Source organism: Tenrec ecaudatus, chromosome 3, assembly GCF_050624435.1.
Source record: "Tenrec ecaudatus isolate mTenEca1 chromosome 3, mTenEca1.hap1, whole genome shotgun sequence".
Classification (NCBI taxonomy): domain Eukaryota; kingdom Metazoa; phylum Chordata; class Mammalia; order Afrosoricida; family Tenrecidae; genus Tenrec; species Tenrec ecaudatus.
Genome location: NC_134532.1, coordinates 70,183,381 through 70,203,919, shown reverse-complemented (window position 1 = coordinate 70,203,919; position 20,539 = coordinate 70,183,381). Strand labels below are relative to the sequence as shown.

The 20,539-nt window shown below is 42.4% G+C and overlaps 1 protein-coding gene across 3 annotated transcripts in view; it reads left to right on the top strand.

The window, feature by feature from the left end:
- Positions 1-20,539, top strand: part of SMAD1 (SMAD family member 1) — a 58,378-nt gene that overhangs the window by 22,423 nt on the left and 15,416 nt on the right. For all 3 annotated transcript variants that reach the window (XM_075543733.1, XM_075543732.1, XM_075543734.1), the window contains exons 2-4: positions 7,165-7,737; positions 15,887-16,144; positions 19,370-19,486. In XM_075543733.1, the coding sequence (XP_075399848.1) occupies positions 7,338-7,737; positions 15,887-16,144; positions 19,370-19,486 (775 nt within the window). In that variant the 5' untranslated portion in view covers positions 7,165-7,337. The remainder of the gene's footprint in view (positions 1-7,164; positions 7,738-15,886; positions 16,145-19,369; positions 19,487-20,539) is intronic.

Here is a 20,539-nt window from a genome sequence, read left to right as displayed (position 1 = left end):
TGCTTCAAAGGCAGGCCATGCACTAGTGCACTACAAATAGGCTTTGGAGAGCTTGACCTTTCTCCCATCTCCACCCCTCAATTACTCCAGATTTGGAAAATTAAGCTGGTAAAAAAATGATTTTAATGAAACAACGACTAGCTTGCTATTGTCTATTTACTCTTTAATTTTGGTGCTTTGCTTTTATGCATAGTCAGTTGCATATTTCGAAAGTTGGGAGATGTTTAACAGTAAGGAAGACCGGGATGAGTGAGGGAGGCTCAGTTAGGTAACTCTGACTTCTAGGTGTTTGTGACAGTAGGGCTTCCCTGCTGTTCTGAACTAAGGCCTGCAGAATTCCTCTGTGGGCCCCCATGGATCTGCAAATGGCTTTCTAGGATAGGAATTTTGTTTAAGTACATTTTTTTCCCCTGAAGTTTCAATTGAATCCATTTTAGCTCAGTTTTCTAGTGGATTAAGTAGTTTTAAAAATACTTTAGGTTTTGTAAAAGAGATGGAAAGGGAGAGATTTTAATCCGCTTCTCTTTATTTTGTTTTTTTTTTTTGTTTTAGAACAGTGTTTCCCAAACTGGGCCATAAACAGCCCCCTCCCCAAATGGGGCTACCAAACCAGATACTGATACTTTATCTTAGATTATGCGCCACAGTACAAAGATGTTTCATTGCCAAGGGAACAATGAGTAATTTTTTGGATTTTTCCTGAAAAAGGAGCAGTAAGCAGGCCAAGTAAGTTTGGGAACCCATGTTCTAAAGAGTGTTTGAGGGTTTTTTTTTTCCTTCTCATTTCGGTGAATGTCGAGTTTCACTTAGTTATATTTGACCCATTTAAGATTGAGATGTTGAAAACTGAGACTAACTAATGATCACAAAGCCAAACTAAGAGGTTAGGCCAAAGGAAGCTTTTGGGTGGATTATTTGTTGAAATGAAATCGCAGATTGGTACTTCAGAGTATTTTCTGAGACTGAAATAGAGAAAGTTCATCTCTGTTTTTATGTTCATTGTACTTGTACAGGAAATTTTAACTTGTCTTTTCCCCTGTCTACCTGTAAAAGTAAAAGGATTTACCATTTTCCTTTAGGAGCTATCCTATATAATCTTTATATTTTTTATTAGGAACTCTTGAGAGTTGGTACCACTTCTAGTTGTGTCCCAGTTGTTCCAGAATACTGCCTCTACCTGTCTTCAGTTCTCTTTTCCATGGCTGCTGTGCCACCGGTTGCTTCTCTGTGGACATGTGCATGTGGAGCACCTTTCCTTCAGCCTCCTGTCCACCCAGTCTCTCGTGTAGATTGTTTGCTGGTCCCCTGCTGCTCCACAGGCCTTTTAGCTTTTTATCATGAAATTTGCAATTCATTTCTTAGAAGCATTTGGTTCATTGGGTAGTCTATAATTTTATGGAGGCCTGCTGATTATTACTAAAACTTAGCTGGGGAAGTGTGTGAATTTTCTCCATCTAATTCTAACCAACAAAGCTCATTGCAGTTCTTGGCTCCATGATGAACTGCTCTTCATGTTTTGAAGCATTTACTGGCATATTAAATGCTTGTAATAATTTTCTCCGTGACCTTCGCCTTTGTAAAGCATTAGTAAGCACTTTTGAAAGCCAAGTGTCTAGTCTATATTTCTATGGTTCCTATGGATGTCCAGGGTTTTTAGGATGTCCATTTTACCTCTTAGTCATGATCTGTTTCAACAGTTATTATCTCTGTTAGGTTCACAGTTGGTTTGAGTGCCTCCGTGAAATCAAACAGGCTTTTAAAAGACCCATTGGGGAGTAATGGGAATTATATGGCAGGGGTTCCTTGGCATTTTCATTTAAACATTGTTCTTATAGTATAAATTAGCAAAGCATTTAGAGGATGCAAGAATTGATCTCAATAGGTTTTGAATCCTTTCTAAAATAGGTTGGCAGGATAAACATCTTTCTTTTCATAATACTAATTAATTAGCATTGTCAGAGATGATTTAATACATTTTTCTGAGATGATTTCTTTCTCCATGGCATTAGCTCACAAGAAATATGATGAAATGATTTTTATGTACTTAAAAATACAGCAGTGTGGAAACTATGGTTTACCTGTGATCTCACCGAAGCCCCAATGGACATGTTAATAGTAAGGTGGGATCAGTCCACTGGTTTTATGAAAGAAAGCTGGTGGGTAGTGTAAATCAGGAAGTATCTGCAAAGTTAATTTATTTGTTCAGAAATACTTGATTCTACAAAATGATCAAACTTTTAGAAAGGTAATTTTTGTGAAGCTGCCTCTTTTATCTTGAATAACTGAGCCAGCTGTTAAACAGTTTAAAAGTGAAGTTAATCAATACTTATGCTTTGTTTCTTAATTCTTTGGATTTTTATGCATTGATTTGTTACTGTTGGAGTTAATTCAGAGTAATGCGCATAAGAACAAGAAGTGGGGAAATTGGGTTGTTTGTTCAAAAATAGAATATCTCCCATCAGTTTTTGTTTGTTTTTAAGGTACTGAGTCTTTTTTTCCCCCTTCCCTCTTAAGGTTGTATGTGTATTTCATTGAATAATTATTCCTTCAGCATTTAATGAGATTATTTATTTTATCTAGTCCACTGAGTTTGATGGCAGTGAGAAAGAATCAGAAAACTGCCTCTAGTCTAAAACTGGTATACAAGGCTTTGGGCTATTGTTTACCCTCCTCTCACTTTTTCAATATAGGTACTTGATTTGTGACATTCGACATCACCTCCCCATCCCCCCTTTTTTAGTTGTATCTTCATATATAATTATTTTTTAAGTTCCCGGGGGAATCTAGAGTCTGTAAGATAGTGAATGTCATAGTTTATTCACAGGGTTGGATAATTACATGGGTCTACACTAGATGAGGGCAAAGCATATGGAGAGCACCACACACTGGCAGAACAAACCAATCTGTCTTGAAGGGAGGATAATCAGAATGCCCTTAGAATCAAGGATGGTGAGACATTTTCTTAGTATTATGGACATATTACCAGGAGAGATTGGTCCCTGGAAAAGGGTATCATGCTTGGTAAAGTAGAAGGGCAGCAAAAAAGTGGAAGAACTCAACCAGATGGATAGAACAATAGCTGCAACGGTGGGCTCAAGTACAGCAATTATGAAGATGGTGCAAATTAGGCAGTATTTCATTCTGCGCACATAGAATCCTATGTGTCAGAGCAGACTTGAATCAACTTAATGGCACCTGGTGGCATGATGGTTACACTTTGTCAGCACTTCAAAATCACAACCACCAACTGAGCCTCAGGAGAAAGATGAGGCTTTCTACTCCCATAAAGAGTTACAGTCTCAGAAACCCACAGGGGCAGTTCTACCCTGTCCGATAGCCCTGGTCCCTAAGGTTGCTATGAGTCAGAATTGACTACGACAATGAGTTTTTGTTTGTTTAATGACAATAACAATAGCTCTAATAAAAATCTTTCCTGTGGATGAAAATCTGGAAATGGTCTCAATTTGGAACTTTGAAACTACATTTTTAATACTTCCAAAAATGGATCACACTCTAAGACCATCCTGACACTAATGTGGAGTTCGTTTCTCTGTGACTTTTGTTCATGAGTTGATGCGACATTAGTAATCTTAACAGCAAATATCTGCTTGTTGTTGTTAGCTGCATGATGACTCCATGCACACATGCCTGAACCACGGCCAATCCTGCACCTTCCCTGTCTCCCGTGGTGAGCCACGGGATTCTCATTGACTGATGTTTCTGACATAGATCTTCAGACCTTCCTTCTAATCTGTCTTGGTCTGGAAGTTCCCCTGAAGCCTGTCAGTATATCAATAGGCCAGACTTCATTGGCAGAGAGACAGTGGGTACACATGAGACACAGTGTTCAGGAATTGAACAGCAGGGGGGCTCTGGCATGGGTGGTGAGGATTCTACCACAGACAGAGACTTTAAAAGATATAAAATGAAGAGTTAGTAGTTTTTTATTAAATGAGATTTGAAAGTAAAAGGAGATAGCTCCTCAGCCTTCCCAGCCACCATTACCACTTTGCTACACTTCCTGTACAGTTACTCATGTTATATGTGCAATTTTGTTGTTAAGATTTTTTACCAAGTTATTACATGGTCTATGAATATGGTTTATAAGCTCTCAATAATACTTCCTGAGTGATACAGATTACTTACACATTTTTCTATGGTTAGATGATTTTTTCCCCTTAAATAATGCTCTAATGAAAAGTCTTGTGCATAACCTTTTCTCACTTTTCAGTTCAGAATATTTCGTTAGAGTAAATTTCTAGATGAGAAAACATTCCCCCCGCCCCTTTGTTAGTGTGAAATGTTTGTATTTGGAGACGTGGGAAGGAAATCTCTGTTTGCTGACTCATGTTTTTATTTTGCACTTTAAACTGATAAAGGACACTTAACTTTGGACATAAACTAAGGCAGGAAGTACAAAAAAGGGGCAGGAAAAAAATGGTTGCCTTGCCAAGGCCATGGTATCATGGGCTCATTTGCGCCCGATTGTGCTCCTGATGTGAGCTAGGCTACTTATTTGACTTGACTTGTTTTTGTAAAGGGGGTAGGTATAATGCAGTTGTTAGCTGGCATTTTAGTTTATCTGTGTGTGTGGTACTGGGTTTGTCATCTTGCTGCTCTAGTTTCCAGAAGGATGTGAAGACACCATCCACCACCCCACTGGCTCCTGCAGTGTTTAGAACCAGTTGTTGTTTTTTGCTTCCTTTAAGGAGACTTCTTCCTGTGTTTTATTGAGAGTACTACCGTGTTGCCTTTCTGAAACACGGATTAGATCACGTAGATGCTCTGATTTAAGACTTCCAGCTATCCATGGTAGGATGCATCGTTGGCCCTGCACAGCCTTGCCCTGCCCTTCGTCTCAGCCTTGTATTGGCAGTTGGAGCCTGCCCGCCCCGAGGCCCCTCAAGACCAGTCAGACAGTTTCCAAAAAGTCATGGCCTTGAAAACTGCAGAGTACTTCTACTCTGCACAAGTGTACTAGCTATGACTGGGAATTGTTTAGACAGTAATTAACAGCATTGTCTCTAACCAATTTGAATCCTAGCATCCCTACTTGTGTTAGGCCAGAGAAGCAAATCTAGGGAGACTTATATGTGTATGAGAAAGAGCTTTATATACAAGAGCAATTGAATATTGAGAAAACAGCCCAGCCCAGTCCAGATCAAGTCTATAAGTCCGATAATAGCCCATATGTCCAATGCCAATCTATAAATTCCTCTTCAGACTCATGCAACACATGCAATGATGCCAAATGCAGGAATATCACAGACCAGTGAGTAAAAAGTCTTGTGGATCCAGTGGCATGTTAAGCATCTCAGTGCTGGCAGGGGTCTCCACGTGGCTCCTTCAGCACCAGGTTTCTAGCGTAGCTCCTGTGTCTTCTCAGGAGTGTCTTGCAGTGAGTGAGTGCGTCCTTCCTCCAACAACCTGTTCATCTCTTTAGCACCTCCAAATGAGGTCATCAAGCTGCAACCTGGTTGACAGCAAAACTCCACACCTTCACTCTTAAGTCTCAAACTGACAACAGATTATGTAACTATCCCACTTCTCTATGTGTATTAGAACTAGCTCATTAGCAAAGTAAAAAAAGTACAGGATCTAGAGCCAGACAGCCTGGATTCAAGTCCTAGCTGTGCCACTTTAGCTGTGTATGTAATCTTGGACAGGTTATATAACCTTTCTTACTAATTGTCCTTATCTGTATACTTGTTGTCAAGTGGACTCCCTTCAATCAGGAGGACTCTGGAAGTGCTTAGAACAGTGCTTATCATGTAATGGACACTCAAAATGTTACCTTTGCTGTTTCACAAAAGACTGCTCATCCTTTAAAGTTGTGGGAGAACTCCCAAACTCCTAGAATCGATTTGCTTTATTTGCTGCTTCTATATCCTATTGCTTAAACCTACTGATGGCTTATATCACAGGTAATCGTGAGCAAATGCTCAGTGCCTAAGTCTCCTCTTATTCCTCTAGAGCAGCAGTTCTCAACCTGTGGGTTGCGGCCCTTTTGGGGGTTAACAACCCTTTCACAGGGGTCCCTCGATTTCATAAGAGTAGCAAAATTAGAGTTACGAAGTAGCAACGAAAATAATTTTATGGTTGGGGTTCACCATAAAGGGCTGCAGCATTAGGAAGGTTGAGAACTGCTCTAGAGGCTCGTGGTCAACATTGGTACAGCCTTAGCATTTCTTCTCCTAGAGATGGTGCAGGACACTTCAAGACAGTCCTCCCGAGTTTGAAGGCAGGGAAGCCAGTTTGCTTAAAGCAAGTCACTTATTTGTTCTTCTATCAGATTGTAGTCCCTCCAACGTGCTGATTCTGTATCCTGTGTCTTGCAGTGTGCCAGGTTCTTTGTGGGCACGCAGCACAGCTTTGTTGGGTGAATGTCAGTTGTAAACATTAAACACAGAGGTCTGGAATAGTGGATCTTTTCCTCACCCTCACATACACGCCTTATTTAACAAACTTCAGTGGTAGAGCTTAAAACAGCACAAGTGATCGTTATAGACGCTAACCCTTGAAAATCATTGTATAAAATGTGTGGAAGCCATTTCAGAGTAGAAAAAATGACATATGAGCATATAAGTAGAAATATATTTCCTCACTGAATTGTGACTATTGTTGTCCAGTCAGTTGCAAACCGACAGCGACTATGAACAACAGAACAAACACTACCTGCTCTTGTGCCGTGTTTGCAGTTGTTCTTTGCGACCCCGTTGCTGCAGCCATGGTGTATTCTGGTGAAGGCCTTCCTGTGTCACTACCCTGCGTCCCCAAGCATGATGCTCTCGTCCAGGAGCACGCTGACTGGACTTCTTCAGAGACAGAGCTGTTGGTTTCGCTGGAAGGCCACAGGACTTTCAGTGTTCTTCCCCAACACCATAGTTCAAATGCATCGGTTCTTCTTCAGTCTGTTTTATTCAATGTCAGACTTTCACATGCATATGAGGTAATTGAAAATACCATGGCTTGAGTTGGGTACACTTTTGTCCCCAAAGTGAAATACTTGCTTTTGTCCACTTTAAAGAAGTCTTTTGCAACAGATTTGCCAGGATATGAAAAAGCACTTAAAATAATGCCTGGTATGTAGTAATTGCTGAATAAATAGAGGTATGTGGTACAGATGATTTTTTTAAAAAACATTTTTTTTCTTTTCTCTTCTAGGTTCTGTCTCTGGGTTATTTTGAGACATTTGGATTGGAAATTTCCACTTTTCAGGACCTCTAAACTCACAAAAAATCCCCGACTAGAGTGAAGCCTCTTCTGTTTTGTTGTGTTTTTTTGCACTGGGAGCGCCTTTGTTTGCCACCTCTGAGGAGCGTACAAAAAGAGCAGTCATGAATGTGACAAGTTTGTTTTCCTTCACAAGTCCAGCTGTGAAGAGGCTCCTGGGGTGGAAACAGGGTGACGAAGAAGAAAAATGGGCAGAGAAAGCTGTGGATGCTCTGGTGAAGAAGCTGAAGAAAAAGAAAGGGGCCATGGAGGAGCTGGAAAAGGCCTTGAGCTGCCCGGGACAACCAAGTAACTGTGTCACCATTCCGCGCTCTCTGGATGGCAGGCTGCAGGTGTCCCACCGGAAGGGACTGCCCCATGTCATATACTGCCGAGTGTGGCGCTGGCCCGACCTTCAGAGCCATCACGAACTGAAGCCGCTGGAATGCTGTGAGTTTCCTTTTGGTTCCAAGCAGAAGGAAGTCTGCATCAACCCCTACCACTACAAGAGAGTGGAAAGCCCTGGTAAGTGAATCTTGAATAGCAGATGGTGTGGGTGTGCCAGGTTCCTGTGTTTAAAAATACTACATAATCCCCTTTTTAGGATGTTAGTTGTAAAAACTAACACACATACACATACACACACGGACACACGGACGCACCAACACATTGCCAACGAGTTGATTCTGCATGATAGCAGCCCCACAAGACAGAGTAGAATGGCCCCTTTTGGTTTCTGGGATTTTAAATCTTTACAGGAGTAGAAATCCTCATCTCTCCCACAGAGTGACTAATGGGTTCGAACTGCTGACCTTGCGGTGAGAAGTTCATTGGGTAGCCTACCCACTAAACCAGCAGGGCTCCTTTTTAAAATATTAGGAGTTGTAGTCATGTTCGTCAGGTGCCCTTCAATGATTTACACGTGGTAACAGCTCAACTTGGTGTCATTACCTGGGAGCAAAGCTATGAACATTGCCATTACCACGCAACTTTTAAGAGATTGTCTCCATTCTGAAGACAGCAGTCGCCAGAAACAGGTAAAGAGTGGGAAACGAAGAAGCAGGGGGTACATTGTGAGGACAGCTGTCAGTGGCTTATCCCACTAGATCCTGACAAGCAGCATCCTTTCCCATCTCCAGGAGAATTTACTGTGACATAATCCTTGTGGAGGATATGTAGGAATCATTTCTATAGAATTAATGGATACTGTTACTTTATAAAATATTCCTCATTTTCACATTCATGACCCTTTTTGAGGGGATGAGAGTAAAGGGCATATTTTGACATCTTATGATTTGCCCTCGAATTAGAACCCAAATTCCGGACCGTTGATCAGTGGGGCAGTGATCAGGCCATCTGACATTAAGCATTTAAATATGCCAATATCAGATTGGGACCAATTCTGTCAATAAGTTAATGGCTATTAATAGTAGGTTACCTAGATATATGCAGCCCTGGTGGCACAGTGGTCACACATTGGGCTGTGATCTGCATAGTCGGCAGTTCAAAACCACGAGCTGCTCTTCAGAAAAAAGATGGGACTTTCTACTCCCATTGACAGTTACTTCTACTGTCTTACAGGGTTGCTATGAGCCAGCATCGACTCAGAGGCAGTGAGTTTGCTTTGCTTTGAGACCCAGGTAGCTTTTTGGGTCGGTGTTTGTATCACATGGATACCTCTCAGAAATTATAAGTTCGTAATAGAAACTGGTAATTTGTATATTCAGCAAGTATTTCAGGTGGGTGCTGATACAGCTATTGGATTGGTGGGTGGGAGCTAATGAACTAGGTCATGTAATAGTGTGGTCTGCAAATAAAACACATTCCCCCTTTTTGTAGAATAAGAAAAAAAAAGTTAAAGCCAGGAATGACACAATAAGTACAAGATTGAAACGGAAAACATAAAGCTGAAACCTGATTTATGCCTCTTTGAAGGCCTTGCTGTCAGTAACCAGTGCTCTGAATTTGATGTTTCTCTGACATAATGTGATACTGTTTTTATATTTGTAAATGTTATGTCATGGTATTAGAGTATACATCTAACAACTTAGCATTTCTATTTTCCTTTAACATTAGTGTTTTGAGATTTCTAGTTTACACATTTCAGAATTATTTGTCAAACGCTGGGGAGTAACCTCTCCTGGGCTTTTATTGGCACCCCACCACGTTACTATCTACCTCAGATCTAGCATTTCAAAGAGCAATTCAGCAATCATTAATTAAAAACAACATCTACCAAAATTGTTCTTTGCTGCTGAAGTTGCAACATCTTTGGAGAAAAAATTAGCAAGAATTAGGAGTAGCCTTGAGGGACAGAAAATAGTATTTTTTCAAAGTGTAGTCACTTGATATCACCTTGGAACGCTCAGAAGTGCAGATTCGAGAATCCTTTTTACCCAGCTCCTGAATTTACAACTGGGAGTGGAGCCCAGGAATCTGCTCTTACAAGCCCTCCAGGTGGTTCCAGACTAGCTAGCTACAGTTTGAGAATAACAGCTTTAGTCTAAAGTCTTATCAAGTCCCACTGACTAATTGAAGTCTTACTGAAAGGAAGGAGATGTTTAACAACAAATTAATGTTTTAAATAATTCAGCACTTTCAATTTTGCAAGTTCTGATACATGCAAAATGACCTGCGCATCCTGGAATTTCTGTTTCTGCTGCTGTTCAGTCAGATCAGTACTCCCATAAAATTTGATAAGGCCTTTAAGGGAATGGGAACACAGTGGGGAGAAAGGAATGCTTGGTTATTTGGTCTACTGCAAGTTCTGTAATATTTTGTTTACCACCTTTTTGTGTTTCTTTGATAACAAATAGTTTTTTCTGGGTCTAAGAACTGTAATTTTTCCTTACCCTATGCCATTTATTGTGCTACAGTGTCTAAAAGTGTCAGTCGAGAAAACCGCAAAGTTATAGGAACCTATCGCAGCAACTTATTTTCTTTATAGTTACCCATCAGTGTGGTGTATGTGTGAGTGAAGGAACTTCCTGTATCTGGAAAGGTGCTACCTTGACCAGTCCTGAGAAGTGCATCTTGGGAGAGGAGGAAATGCTGTCAGTAATTTCTTTTAATGCAAATGTCTAGACAGCTACAGGCAAGAGAGACAAAGTTCATGTAGCTCCCGAAGACTATGACCCTGCCGATGATGTCACAGGTGGACTGTTTGCTTGGACTCTCATTGGTCTTCATAGCCAAGGCTACTTATTCGTGGCTGAATTAAACGTAGGCTCTTACTTCTTTGCAAGAGCAAATGCTGACTTTGGTGCTGCAAGTCCTCTAAGGGTGGTATGGAAGCGACCACTCATTCAGCTGCTATCTGCTGCGATTAAAGTGCCTGGATAGAGACTGCCTGCCATCTGGTCGTATTTATTTTCTTTTTCACATGGTTCTTGACAATTATCTTCGTCACTTTGAACTTAATCAACTTGAAAGGCCCTATTAAACCTGATCTTGAAACTCTGAGATTTCCATTTTGATCTGTAAAGTGACAACCTGGAGCCCATTTCCAGGTGCTTCCATTGTCAGCATAATGGCTGCCAGCTGTCTAAGATTAAAATGTGCCCCAGATCCTCGTCACCTGTTGTCTGCATTGTGAGCGTGACAACGGGGCTGCCTCTGTCACCGTGTCATTCATGGCTTGGGAAATAAAATTTACCTTAAAAAGAAAGTCTTGGAATTCTAGCAATGGAGATCAGAATAGTGGTTTCCAGGGGTCCGCAAGGAATGAGGGCAGAAGAGACTTGGCAACGCAACACCAAAAATCCTTGTGACGGAAATGCTTTGCAACCTGATTGTACCTTGGTCAGTGTTGTGACGTTTCACTAAAGTTGTGCGAGATGTTACCCTCTGGGAAGCTGGGTCAAGGGGGTAAAGAGGGGTTCTGTCATATTCTTCAAGCTGCATGTGAATCTGGTTTCCCTCAATTGAAAAGCCATGTTCCGTGAAAAATCAGCCAGTGCACATAGGAACTGAAACTCTTATAGCAGAACTTTTTATTGACCTTTGTGTATTTGTACATATATACACATACTGGGTTACAAATGAGAACCATTCTTACGTCTTTCAAAATCTGTGGGTCAGTTGAAACAGGAGCCTTTGCTTTAATTTTCGTTCATGAAGGAACCCTAGCCCTGGTGGCTCAAAGAGTAAACATTGGGCCGAGAACTGCAGGGATCAATGGTTCTAACCATGAGCTGCTCCCCTGGAGAAAAACGAGGATCCCATAAAGACTGACAGTCCCAGAAACTGAAGAACCTGTTCTGCTCTGATTTAGAGAGTTGCAGTGAGTCCAGATCTCCTGATGACAGTGGGGTTGGTCTTGGTCTGTGCAAGAATAGTCGTGACGCATTTTCGGTGATGTAAAGAAGTGGGGGCGGGGCATGGTGGGAATCAAGGATGGTGATTGTGATGAGTAAGTTGTGAGTAGGCACTGGTCCAATCATTTCACAGTGAAGACAAATTTAGATAGAAAATTCTGAGCCCAAACAGAGCTGCCCTACTCAAAGATGGCAGACAGTCATTCTGCTTTTAAGTGTGTGTGGTTCTGTTTGGTCTTGCCAACAATCCAGCCTCACACAGAGGCTCTTGAAAGGGCGATGTCATCCTGCCTTTTCCATGTCTTCCATTTCTAGGGCTTCAACCTGAATTTCCCTCCTCTGTTTATCTTGGTGAATCACTCAAACTTTAAAAATTCAGATCTGTTCCTGTTTTGCCACATCATCCATGGCATAACCAGTTCAGATTAATTTGAAGTCCTGATTAAAGGGCAAGTAGTTGTCTGTACATGGGACGTTTGTAACCTGGGGATTACCCGTACATGTATCTGTATGTGTACGTTTATAGAAAGGGTTTAAATCACTTGGTAAGAAGACTTACAGTAGAGTAGGAAAATGTTACTAATCCAGTAGACCAGTAGCAAGATCGAAACATGGTGGAGAATCTAGGGTCAGAAGACCTGGACTCCTTGGTCCAGTGGGATCACTGTGTGTTGGAATATCCACTCCACGGCAGTGGGTTTGGCTTGGTTTCTGATGTCTTCCTTCTCTGAGCCTGCACTCACTCAGAATCTTAGGCTTTGGTTTCTGGACAATTCAAGCTGCCCTTTGTGTCCTGGTTTTGGGTGACTCCTTGCATCTCTATATGTTACATCAGTAGTTTTCAAACTTACAGACACAGAAGAATTACCTGGGGAGCTTTCTTAAACAGATTTCCTGGCCTTGTTCCTGCTTTCTTATGTCTAAGAGGAAATACAAAAGTCTGCCTTTTTAAACACCTCTCTTATTCAGACACAGGGAATCTGAGGACTGCACTTGGAAAGCAAGTGGCTACATCAGTGCACATATATTAAAAACAGTTCAGGAATAATAATGCAATTCAAAAACATACATTATTTGAAAGAAAAAAACCCCCCAAACACTAAGAGCCTATCATAAGCCAGACACTGGATGCAGCAGAATGAATCAAGTTCCGTTTAATTAGATCCTGCTGTAATCCCATCCCTCCAGCCTAGCAGCAGCTGTGTGAGGTTGCATGCACTATCTGACTGCTGAGGCTCTCCTCAGCTCTAAGGCAGATTCTTGTTGTGAAAGGTTGGTACCCTCTACATGGGCAGGGACAATGTCCTGTCCACTAATCTGCCTGCAGTGCCTGGCCTGGTGCCTGCCTTGTGGTCAGTGTCTAATGCAATATTCCATCGATGTTCATTAATTTTATCTCACACCCTCCTCCCTGTCAACCCTGCACCACCAGTAAAGCACGCAAGCAGAGGTCAAATGCCACCGCTCATGGATTCAGCTATAGTCTACTGCCATTTAAAATACTGTGAGGAAGGTTCTGAGACTCTTCTTCAGTGTAAGGGTTGCATGACAAATCATGAGGATTCACCAGCTGGCATGCCATTAACCTTGAAGAGATTACTTACCCTCTCCACCATCTCAGATTTAGCATGTTTCTCTGCCCTGCACGCAGCTTGCCTTAAAAGCTAAGATCTCACGCAGTCGTGAGAGTCCTAGGATTCCCTTCACAGCTGCTGTGTCTGCCCATCAGGTCCAATTGAGTCCCACACATGGAACACGCTGTGTTTGCCTAGTAAAAGCCACTTAGTACTTAATTTCATTTACGGATAGCTTCCACCATCCTCTCATGGCTGATGCCTCATTACAAACCCATGGTCGGTTGAATCAGGGAATTGGTGTGATTGCTTGCAACATGCTCCCCTCCTTTCTTGTGGTTATTCGCCAGGTGTGGTCTTTGGAGGAAAAGACCCGGTAGCTCAGTGGGTAGCTGCTCACCTGCGCACTGAGAGGTCTGTGATTCAAGCCCATCAGCTGCGCCACTGGAGAAAGACGTGGCAATCTTCTCCCATAAAGATGACAGCCTGGGAAGCCCACCCCGTGGGGCAGTTCTGCACTGTCTTACAGGGCCGCTCTTAAGTCGGGGCATTGGAAGCAGGAGCTGTTAAAACCAACCAACCAGCAGCTCTAGTCGTAGATTCTGTGCATATGGGGGCGGGGATCCTGCAGAAGGTTTAAGGAGATGTGGGAGATCGCTTGGAAAAAATTGCTGCTTTTGTGGGACAGTGCTTAAGGTGAGGCATTTGTCTTCCTTAAAGGATAATAATGAGAATTGAGGCTGTGTCTAGATGACTATTAAAGGCCACCGCTGGGAACAAAAATGCAAACTCACTGCTATCAAGCCAATGCCAACTCACAGCAACCCTAGTAGGACAGGGTGGGACTGGAAGTTTCTGAGGCTAACTCATCATCGCAGGACTAGACACCTCGCCTTTCGCCCTCGCAATGGCCGGTGGGAAGTGGTCACTAAAGCTGTAGCAGCTAAAAGAAAAGAAAATCATTAGATAAGACATTAAAGGGGTTTGGACTATTTCATAGCATGTGTGTATTTTGGAATGTAGAGTTTTATCGGAGGAGGGGAAATGTTTTGTGACGGTTTTTTCTTCAACAAATAGAGTAAGATTGCACCGCGGATGACTACTGAAAAGTAGGAGAAATTATACCTTGAGTTGGTTTGGCTAGATGCCATCACTGTGCTAAAAAAAAAAATACACTAACTATACTAAAAAGGTTTCTTTCTAAAGGACCAACTGGCAGGGAAACCAACAGATCTTATTGACAGAGGATTAGAAATTTAAGAAAGAGCATATAGAAATGTGTACTGTCCTCCGAACAAACTTTTAAAGAAAGAAAAGCAGTTCTCACCTCATGGATAAGTGATAATCTAAAGTAAGTGTTAGGAACACATTTTCCCATAGAAATGGTATAAATTACGGATAGATTCCCTGAAAACCTCTCAAAATTCTACTTAATTCTGAGTACCACTAAGTATTATGTATTTGGGAAAACATTCTGTCAACAAACAATACCAGAGTTTAACTCTTCCTCGCCCTCTCCACCCTCCTTCCCCCTCATGCCGTTTAAGGAGTGGGGTTCCAAGGACCCGGGTCACTGGGAAGGTCATTCCGGTAAACCCAGTGAGATAGATGCTCAAGCTGGAGCCCTGGGTGGGGCTGCCTTCTGCGAGCATTATCTCTCTGGTCAGGTTTTCTGGAGACGGATGCCATAGCGACCATTAACGCCTTAGGTTCCTAAGGCAGAGAGTTCTTAGCAACACCTTATGAGTGTTTGTGTCCTAGCTCAACAGATTGCTAAGAAAGCCTGAGATCTCATCGGACTCTTTGAGACCAGTTTTGTCTTTGGCCCAGCAGGTTGTGAGAAGTAATAAACATTACAATCCATAGAGAAAGGGTTTCAACAAAAAAAGAGAGAAAACGTTTTCAGAAAGCATGACCACTAGGACACACCATAAATTGTGTCCTACAGAACACCCTGTCTTGTCTGATGAACTTTCCTCATTGGCATTTGAATCTTATGCTGCTTGCTGCATTTACCTCCTCAGCTTTATTAACTGCATTTTCCTTTGTTCTAAAGTGTTAATGTGTCCATTTAAAACGTATGGTGGTGAATAATTCATGTCATTCAGTAAATGCTGTCGCTAGGTGCTGTCGCTAGGTGCTGTCACGTCGGCTCCGACTCCTGGAGCCTTATCACAGCACAAGGAAAGGGCGCCGGATCTGCGCCGGCACCATGGTCTGTGATGTGTGGGGGCTGCTGTTGTGGCGATGATGTCACTTCTCCTGGAGGGCTTCCTTCCTTGTTGCTGACCCTTTGCTTTACCAAACATGATGTCCTTCTCCGGTGACTGGTCTGTCTGGACCAAAGTAAGCAAGCTGGTGGCTCCATCCTTACTTCCAAGGAGCACTCACTTTGATTTCTTCTTAGACTAGCCAGTCAGTATCATTAGCTCATATTGGCCAGAGCTGCAAGCTGGAATCATCAGTGGGTGATTTATATCATGAACTTTAGTTTATTCTTAGTGAATGAAAAAAAATTAAGAACAGGGGGCATGTTAATATTTTTAACCAAAAAGCATGTGTTTTGTAAGCTTTTCCTGAGGCAGTTTATCAAAGTGGCATATCACAGGCCTATGTCATTGATAATTCTAAAGAGAGAGTATTTGCTACAGAGGGTAAAATGCTGCTTTTGAATTCTAAGTAAGGCAGACAAATTGTTGTCACAGATTGTTTCACCTTAATTGTACATAATTAAAGACTTATCATTCTCATATTTTTCTCTGTTTTTTTTCTTCTGTCTTCCAGTTCTCCCTCCAGTGCTGGTTCCAAGACACAGTGAATATAACCCTCAGCACAGCCTCTTGGCTCAGTTCCGAAACATAGGACAAAATGAGCCTCACATGCCACTCAATGCCACTTTTCCGGATTCTTTCCAGCAGCCTAACAGCCATCCGTTTCCTCACTCGCCCAACAGCAGTTACCCCAACTCTCCTGGGAGCAGTAATAGCACTTACCCCCACTCGCCCACCAGCTCAGACCCCGGAAGCCCTTTCCAGATGCCAGGTGGGTGGAATGTTGGGCAGAGTGCTGTGATTAGATCTGCTCTGGAAGTTGGGGGTGTGGGGGCCACCTGGAATGTACAGATCTTCCTGGCTCCTGAGTGTGACCCAGGCGCTAGTGCTCCCACACTGTGTCATTTGAGCAAAGAAGACTGTAGCCAAGTAGGCAGACGTCATGTTTTATTTGTCAGGCACAGTTGCTTGAATAAGCTGTTTTCCCTGGATTTTAAAGGCTTGGAAGCAGCTGCCATCCTTCTGGGGATGACAGAATGGGTTTCTGCTTTTGATAAAAGCGCCGAAGACAGAAGTAGCATGCTGCTGCTCACCTTTGTGCTTCTGAGATACACTACTTTAATGAGCACCTTTTTCATACACAGAAGAAAACAGGTTGTGAGTGCAACCTCAGAAAACTAACTTCCTGAGGGATCACACTCCCCATACTTAAATTCATTTAACTGGTGACGTAATCCCAAGAAGCATATACTTCAACATCAAAGCAGTTGTAACAGAGGCAGGCACTGGAAACCATTTGCTTGTTTAATTTAGCAAAGACAAAAACAGTGTTCCTCTGTCTTAAAAAGATTTAACTGATGGTACAGTGTTTAGCAAAATAAATGATTAATTTAGAACATTGGATTTCTCATGTTATAGGGTAACAAGCAACTCAGAAAGGAAGGAAAAATTAGTGCCAAATTGCTTGACAGGAAACCTCAAGAAGGTTACTGTGAACAACGATAGAGGCTTCATCTCTGTTAGTACTTCAAGGGAAAAAGATTGGGTCAGCATATCTGTTGGGCCACTTGAAATGCTTTAAGTAAATTAGAATTGAGCCCTGGTGCTGATGTGTCTGGAGAACTTGACAAGTGGTCCAGGCTTGATCTTACTTGCTCGTATGTATTGATTGATTCACTCCTTCCTTTTACTTTGAGCCTGTTTATTCTGCAATGTATTATATATTTTTCAATACAGCACTCTTTAGGACGAGACTGATAATAGTTTAATGCCATCCTACCTGTAGATATTTTCTACTTACGCCACTGTCTCCCAGACCTACTGGAGACCTGATGGGTAGGCTAGTGGTGAGAAGTTTAGTTCTGATGAACCTACCAGGGTGGTCCCAACAGTGGGGTAGGGGTGGGGGCTCGCAGAAAGGGAAATTGTATCACTTGAATTTATACTTGGTGTTCCTAGCTGTCAGTGATTAAGTTGGAGGCTAAGTATAGGAAGTATGGAAAGGAGAAAGTTGTGAGGAGTCGGAGGAGCCTCTCAGGGGAAGTGTAGACTGGGGCCCATAATTACCGCTCCCTCGCAGTGGTGCTTATACAATTGCCTATGACACTTCCACCAGCTGTTTTGCAGAAGTCCATTCGATGTGGTCTCAGAGGAGGCTCTTTGTCTTCTTTCCTGGCTGGAGGGAAATCAGAGTCAGCATTCAGCTGCAGGGAAGGAGCGGAGTTCAAAGCAGCTGGGGAAAGGGTGAAAAAGGCATCCAGATCAGGCCCCTCGAGTCCAGGCACAGTGCTTTGAGTCATTGCTTGTTAGCAGGGCCTTTGTTGGCAGCTGGCTGGTGGGAGTTACTGGGTGATGATGCAGCCGAGAGTCAGGGAATCCCAGAGGAGAGCAGAGGCAGCACTCAGTTATGTGCATCCAGCAGTGACTCTGCATAGTCTAGTGCAGGGCTCGGCAAACTTTCAAAATAGAAGAGCTCATTCTGCCCCACACAACAATTTAAAAGTTATTCAAGAGTCATACATATATTTTTACCAACGAGGAACATTTTCAGTACTATTAAATGAAACTATGATCGTTTTCGTTTCATTTTCAACTGTACTTCAGGAGCACACTTTGTCTAGAGTACTTATCCCAGTTGCTCATGATTCCCTGAGGTAAAGAGTTGTTCCTAAGCCTTGGTCGTAAATGCTAGATGTGCTGTCACTTGCCAGTTTGACGATGTGCTGTGCGGGGGGTTGGGGGGGGGGGTCTGAAAATAGATGTTTATGATAAACTGCTGTATTTCCTTATTGTTCTGTTACAAAGAGTTCTAATACTAGTGATAAAGTAGATGAGAAGAAAGGTATTTGAAACAGGTTGCTTGATTCATGGAAAATGACTAGGCGATACTAAAACGGGCTAGAGTCCTAAGAGCCAAAGTTTAATGCAAGACTTCTTCTCTGAAGACGTCTGTAAAATTCACAGGTTATCTAAAGTGGAATGCATGTAATTTTTTAAAATCATTTTGTTGAGGCTCATATAGCTCTTATCACAATCCATACATCCATCCATTGTGTCAAGCACATTTGTGCATGTAATTGTTTTTATATGCAGTTCGGATTTTCAAATAAACACAATTTGATAGGCAGACAACTTCTGAAACTGGCATGCAGTACTTTTCCTCCCACTGAATTTTCACTAAAAATAGTCTAAGATTTTGGGATAGTAGTTATTTTCAGAAATTGTGTGTTAAGTCGAATATCTGTAGTAACCAGTTTCCTGACCAACCAAAGCCAAACTCACTGCTGTTGCTTGGAGTCCAACATGAAATGGCTACATAAGACAGAGTAGAACTGCCCCATTGTCTCAGGCTGTAAATCTCTAAGGAAGCGCACTGCCTCGTCCTCCTGTGGACCAGCTGTTCGCTTTGAACTTCAGATCTTTTGGTTAGCAGCCGGACACTTAACCACACACACTGCATCCCCAGGGCTTCTTGATTTTCTGACCTAAACCCAGTATCATTGAGTCAATTTCAACTGACAGCACACCTGTATGTAAGCAGAGTGTATCAGCTGGTTAAGGTTTCTGAGACTGTACATCTCAGGGAGCGGGCAGCTTCATCTTTGTCTCACAGAGTGACTGGGGTACGATCTGCCAACATTGAGGTTAACAGCCCAGCACATCACCCACTACCTCACTCAACACTTAAACCCTCATTGTTTCGGAGTCACTTCCGACTCATAGCTACCCCACATGGGGTTTCTGAGCCTGTACACCTTTATGGGAGCCGGCAGCTTCATCTCTCTCCACAGAGGGGCTGCTGAGTAAGAACTGCTGACTTTGAGGTCAGCAGCCCAATGCATAATTCAGTACCCCACTAGGGTGCTTTTAATCTTCTGACAGGGAGGTTGAAATCATAACTAGATTTATCTCCCAAGAATTTCAGCACAGAAAGAATATATTTATGCATGTATTTGAACCACAAACTAAGGAATCATGTTCTTTTTAAACTTTATAGCTGATACACCCCCACCTGCTTACCTACCTCCTGAAGACCCCATGGCCCAGGATGGCTCACAGCCGATGGACACAAATATGATGGCACCTTCGCTGCCCTCAGAAATCAACAGAGGAGGTAAAATTGCCACTTATCTAAAGGTTTGCAGGCCAAATGCGGTTTCTCCCACAGATTTTTATTAAGCTTTGTAAAAGTAGCTGTTTGAGAAAGGTATAGCACAGTGATAAAATCTCAATAGAATTATTTTTGGACATCAAATAAGTCTTTTTTTTTTTAAGGAACACAAAATGGACTTAGTAGGGGTTGCACAGTTATCTGTGTAGATCATTGCTACCTGGCAATTTTAAATTGATGCTGAGACATAATGAGCATCGTAATACTGAAGTTGAGTTTTTACTTGTGATTTCCAGAATTGGGTTTTCTCAAGGGATTCTTTTTCAGATTTTTAGAAATCTAATTTATTTCTTGACTTGTCTATCTGCAGCTAGAACCAACTAATGATACTGGTTTCTTCCGTGCTGTATTTCTTTCTAACTTTGTTGCACAATGGCTTAAGCCCTCAGCTGCCAACTCAAAGGTCCGTGGTTCAAATTCACCAGTGGCTCCACGAGGGAAAAGACCTCAGGACCTGCTGCCATAAAGAGTACAGCCGAGGAGACCCTATTTGACCGTTGTATTTGATCAAAGAGGGTTGCTAGTAGTCAGAATCAACTCCGTGGCATATAACTACAGTCTTGGTGCCAGAAAGGATTTGAAGCACGCGGTGTTTCTGTTCTTAGAGAGTGTGTAAGCAGGGCTGCACGCGCCTTTCCACGTCCGATGGTGGTGGGTCTTTGTTCCCCGCGTCACAGTTTCCTTGGACATGACTGAAGGGCGGACATTCTTTCCAGGCTGCAGTGGAGAGTCGGGTAGGTTTAAGTGAACAGATAATAAGATAAACACGTCTGGGAGACCCCTGAGCATCTGTATGGTGCCCTGACCAAATTAACCTCCCATGAGGAAAAGACTTCAGTGTGATGTGCTTTATGTGTGGCCTGCACCATTCAGTTTGTATGCAGTGTTTGGAAACTGAAGTTAAACTGTGATTTGATTACTTAAACCAGTAGACGAGTGGCCATGGAGGAGTCATTCTGAGACCCTGGCCACCCCGATGGGTCAGAGTAGAACTGA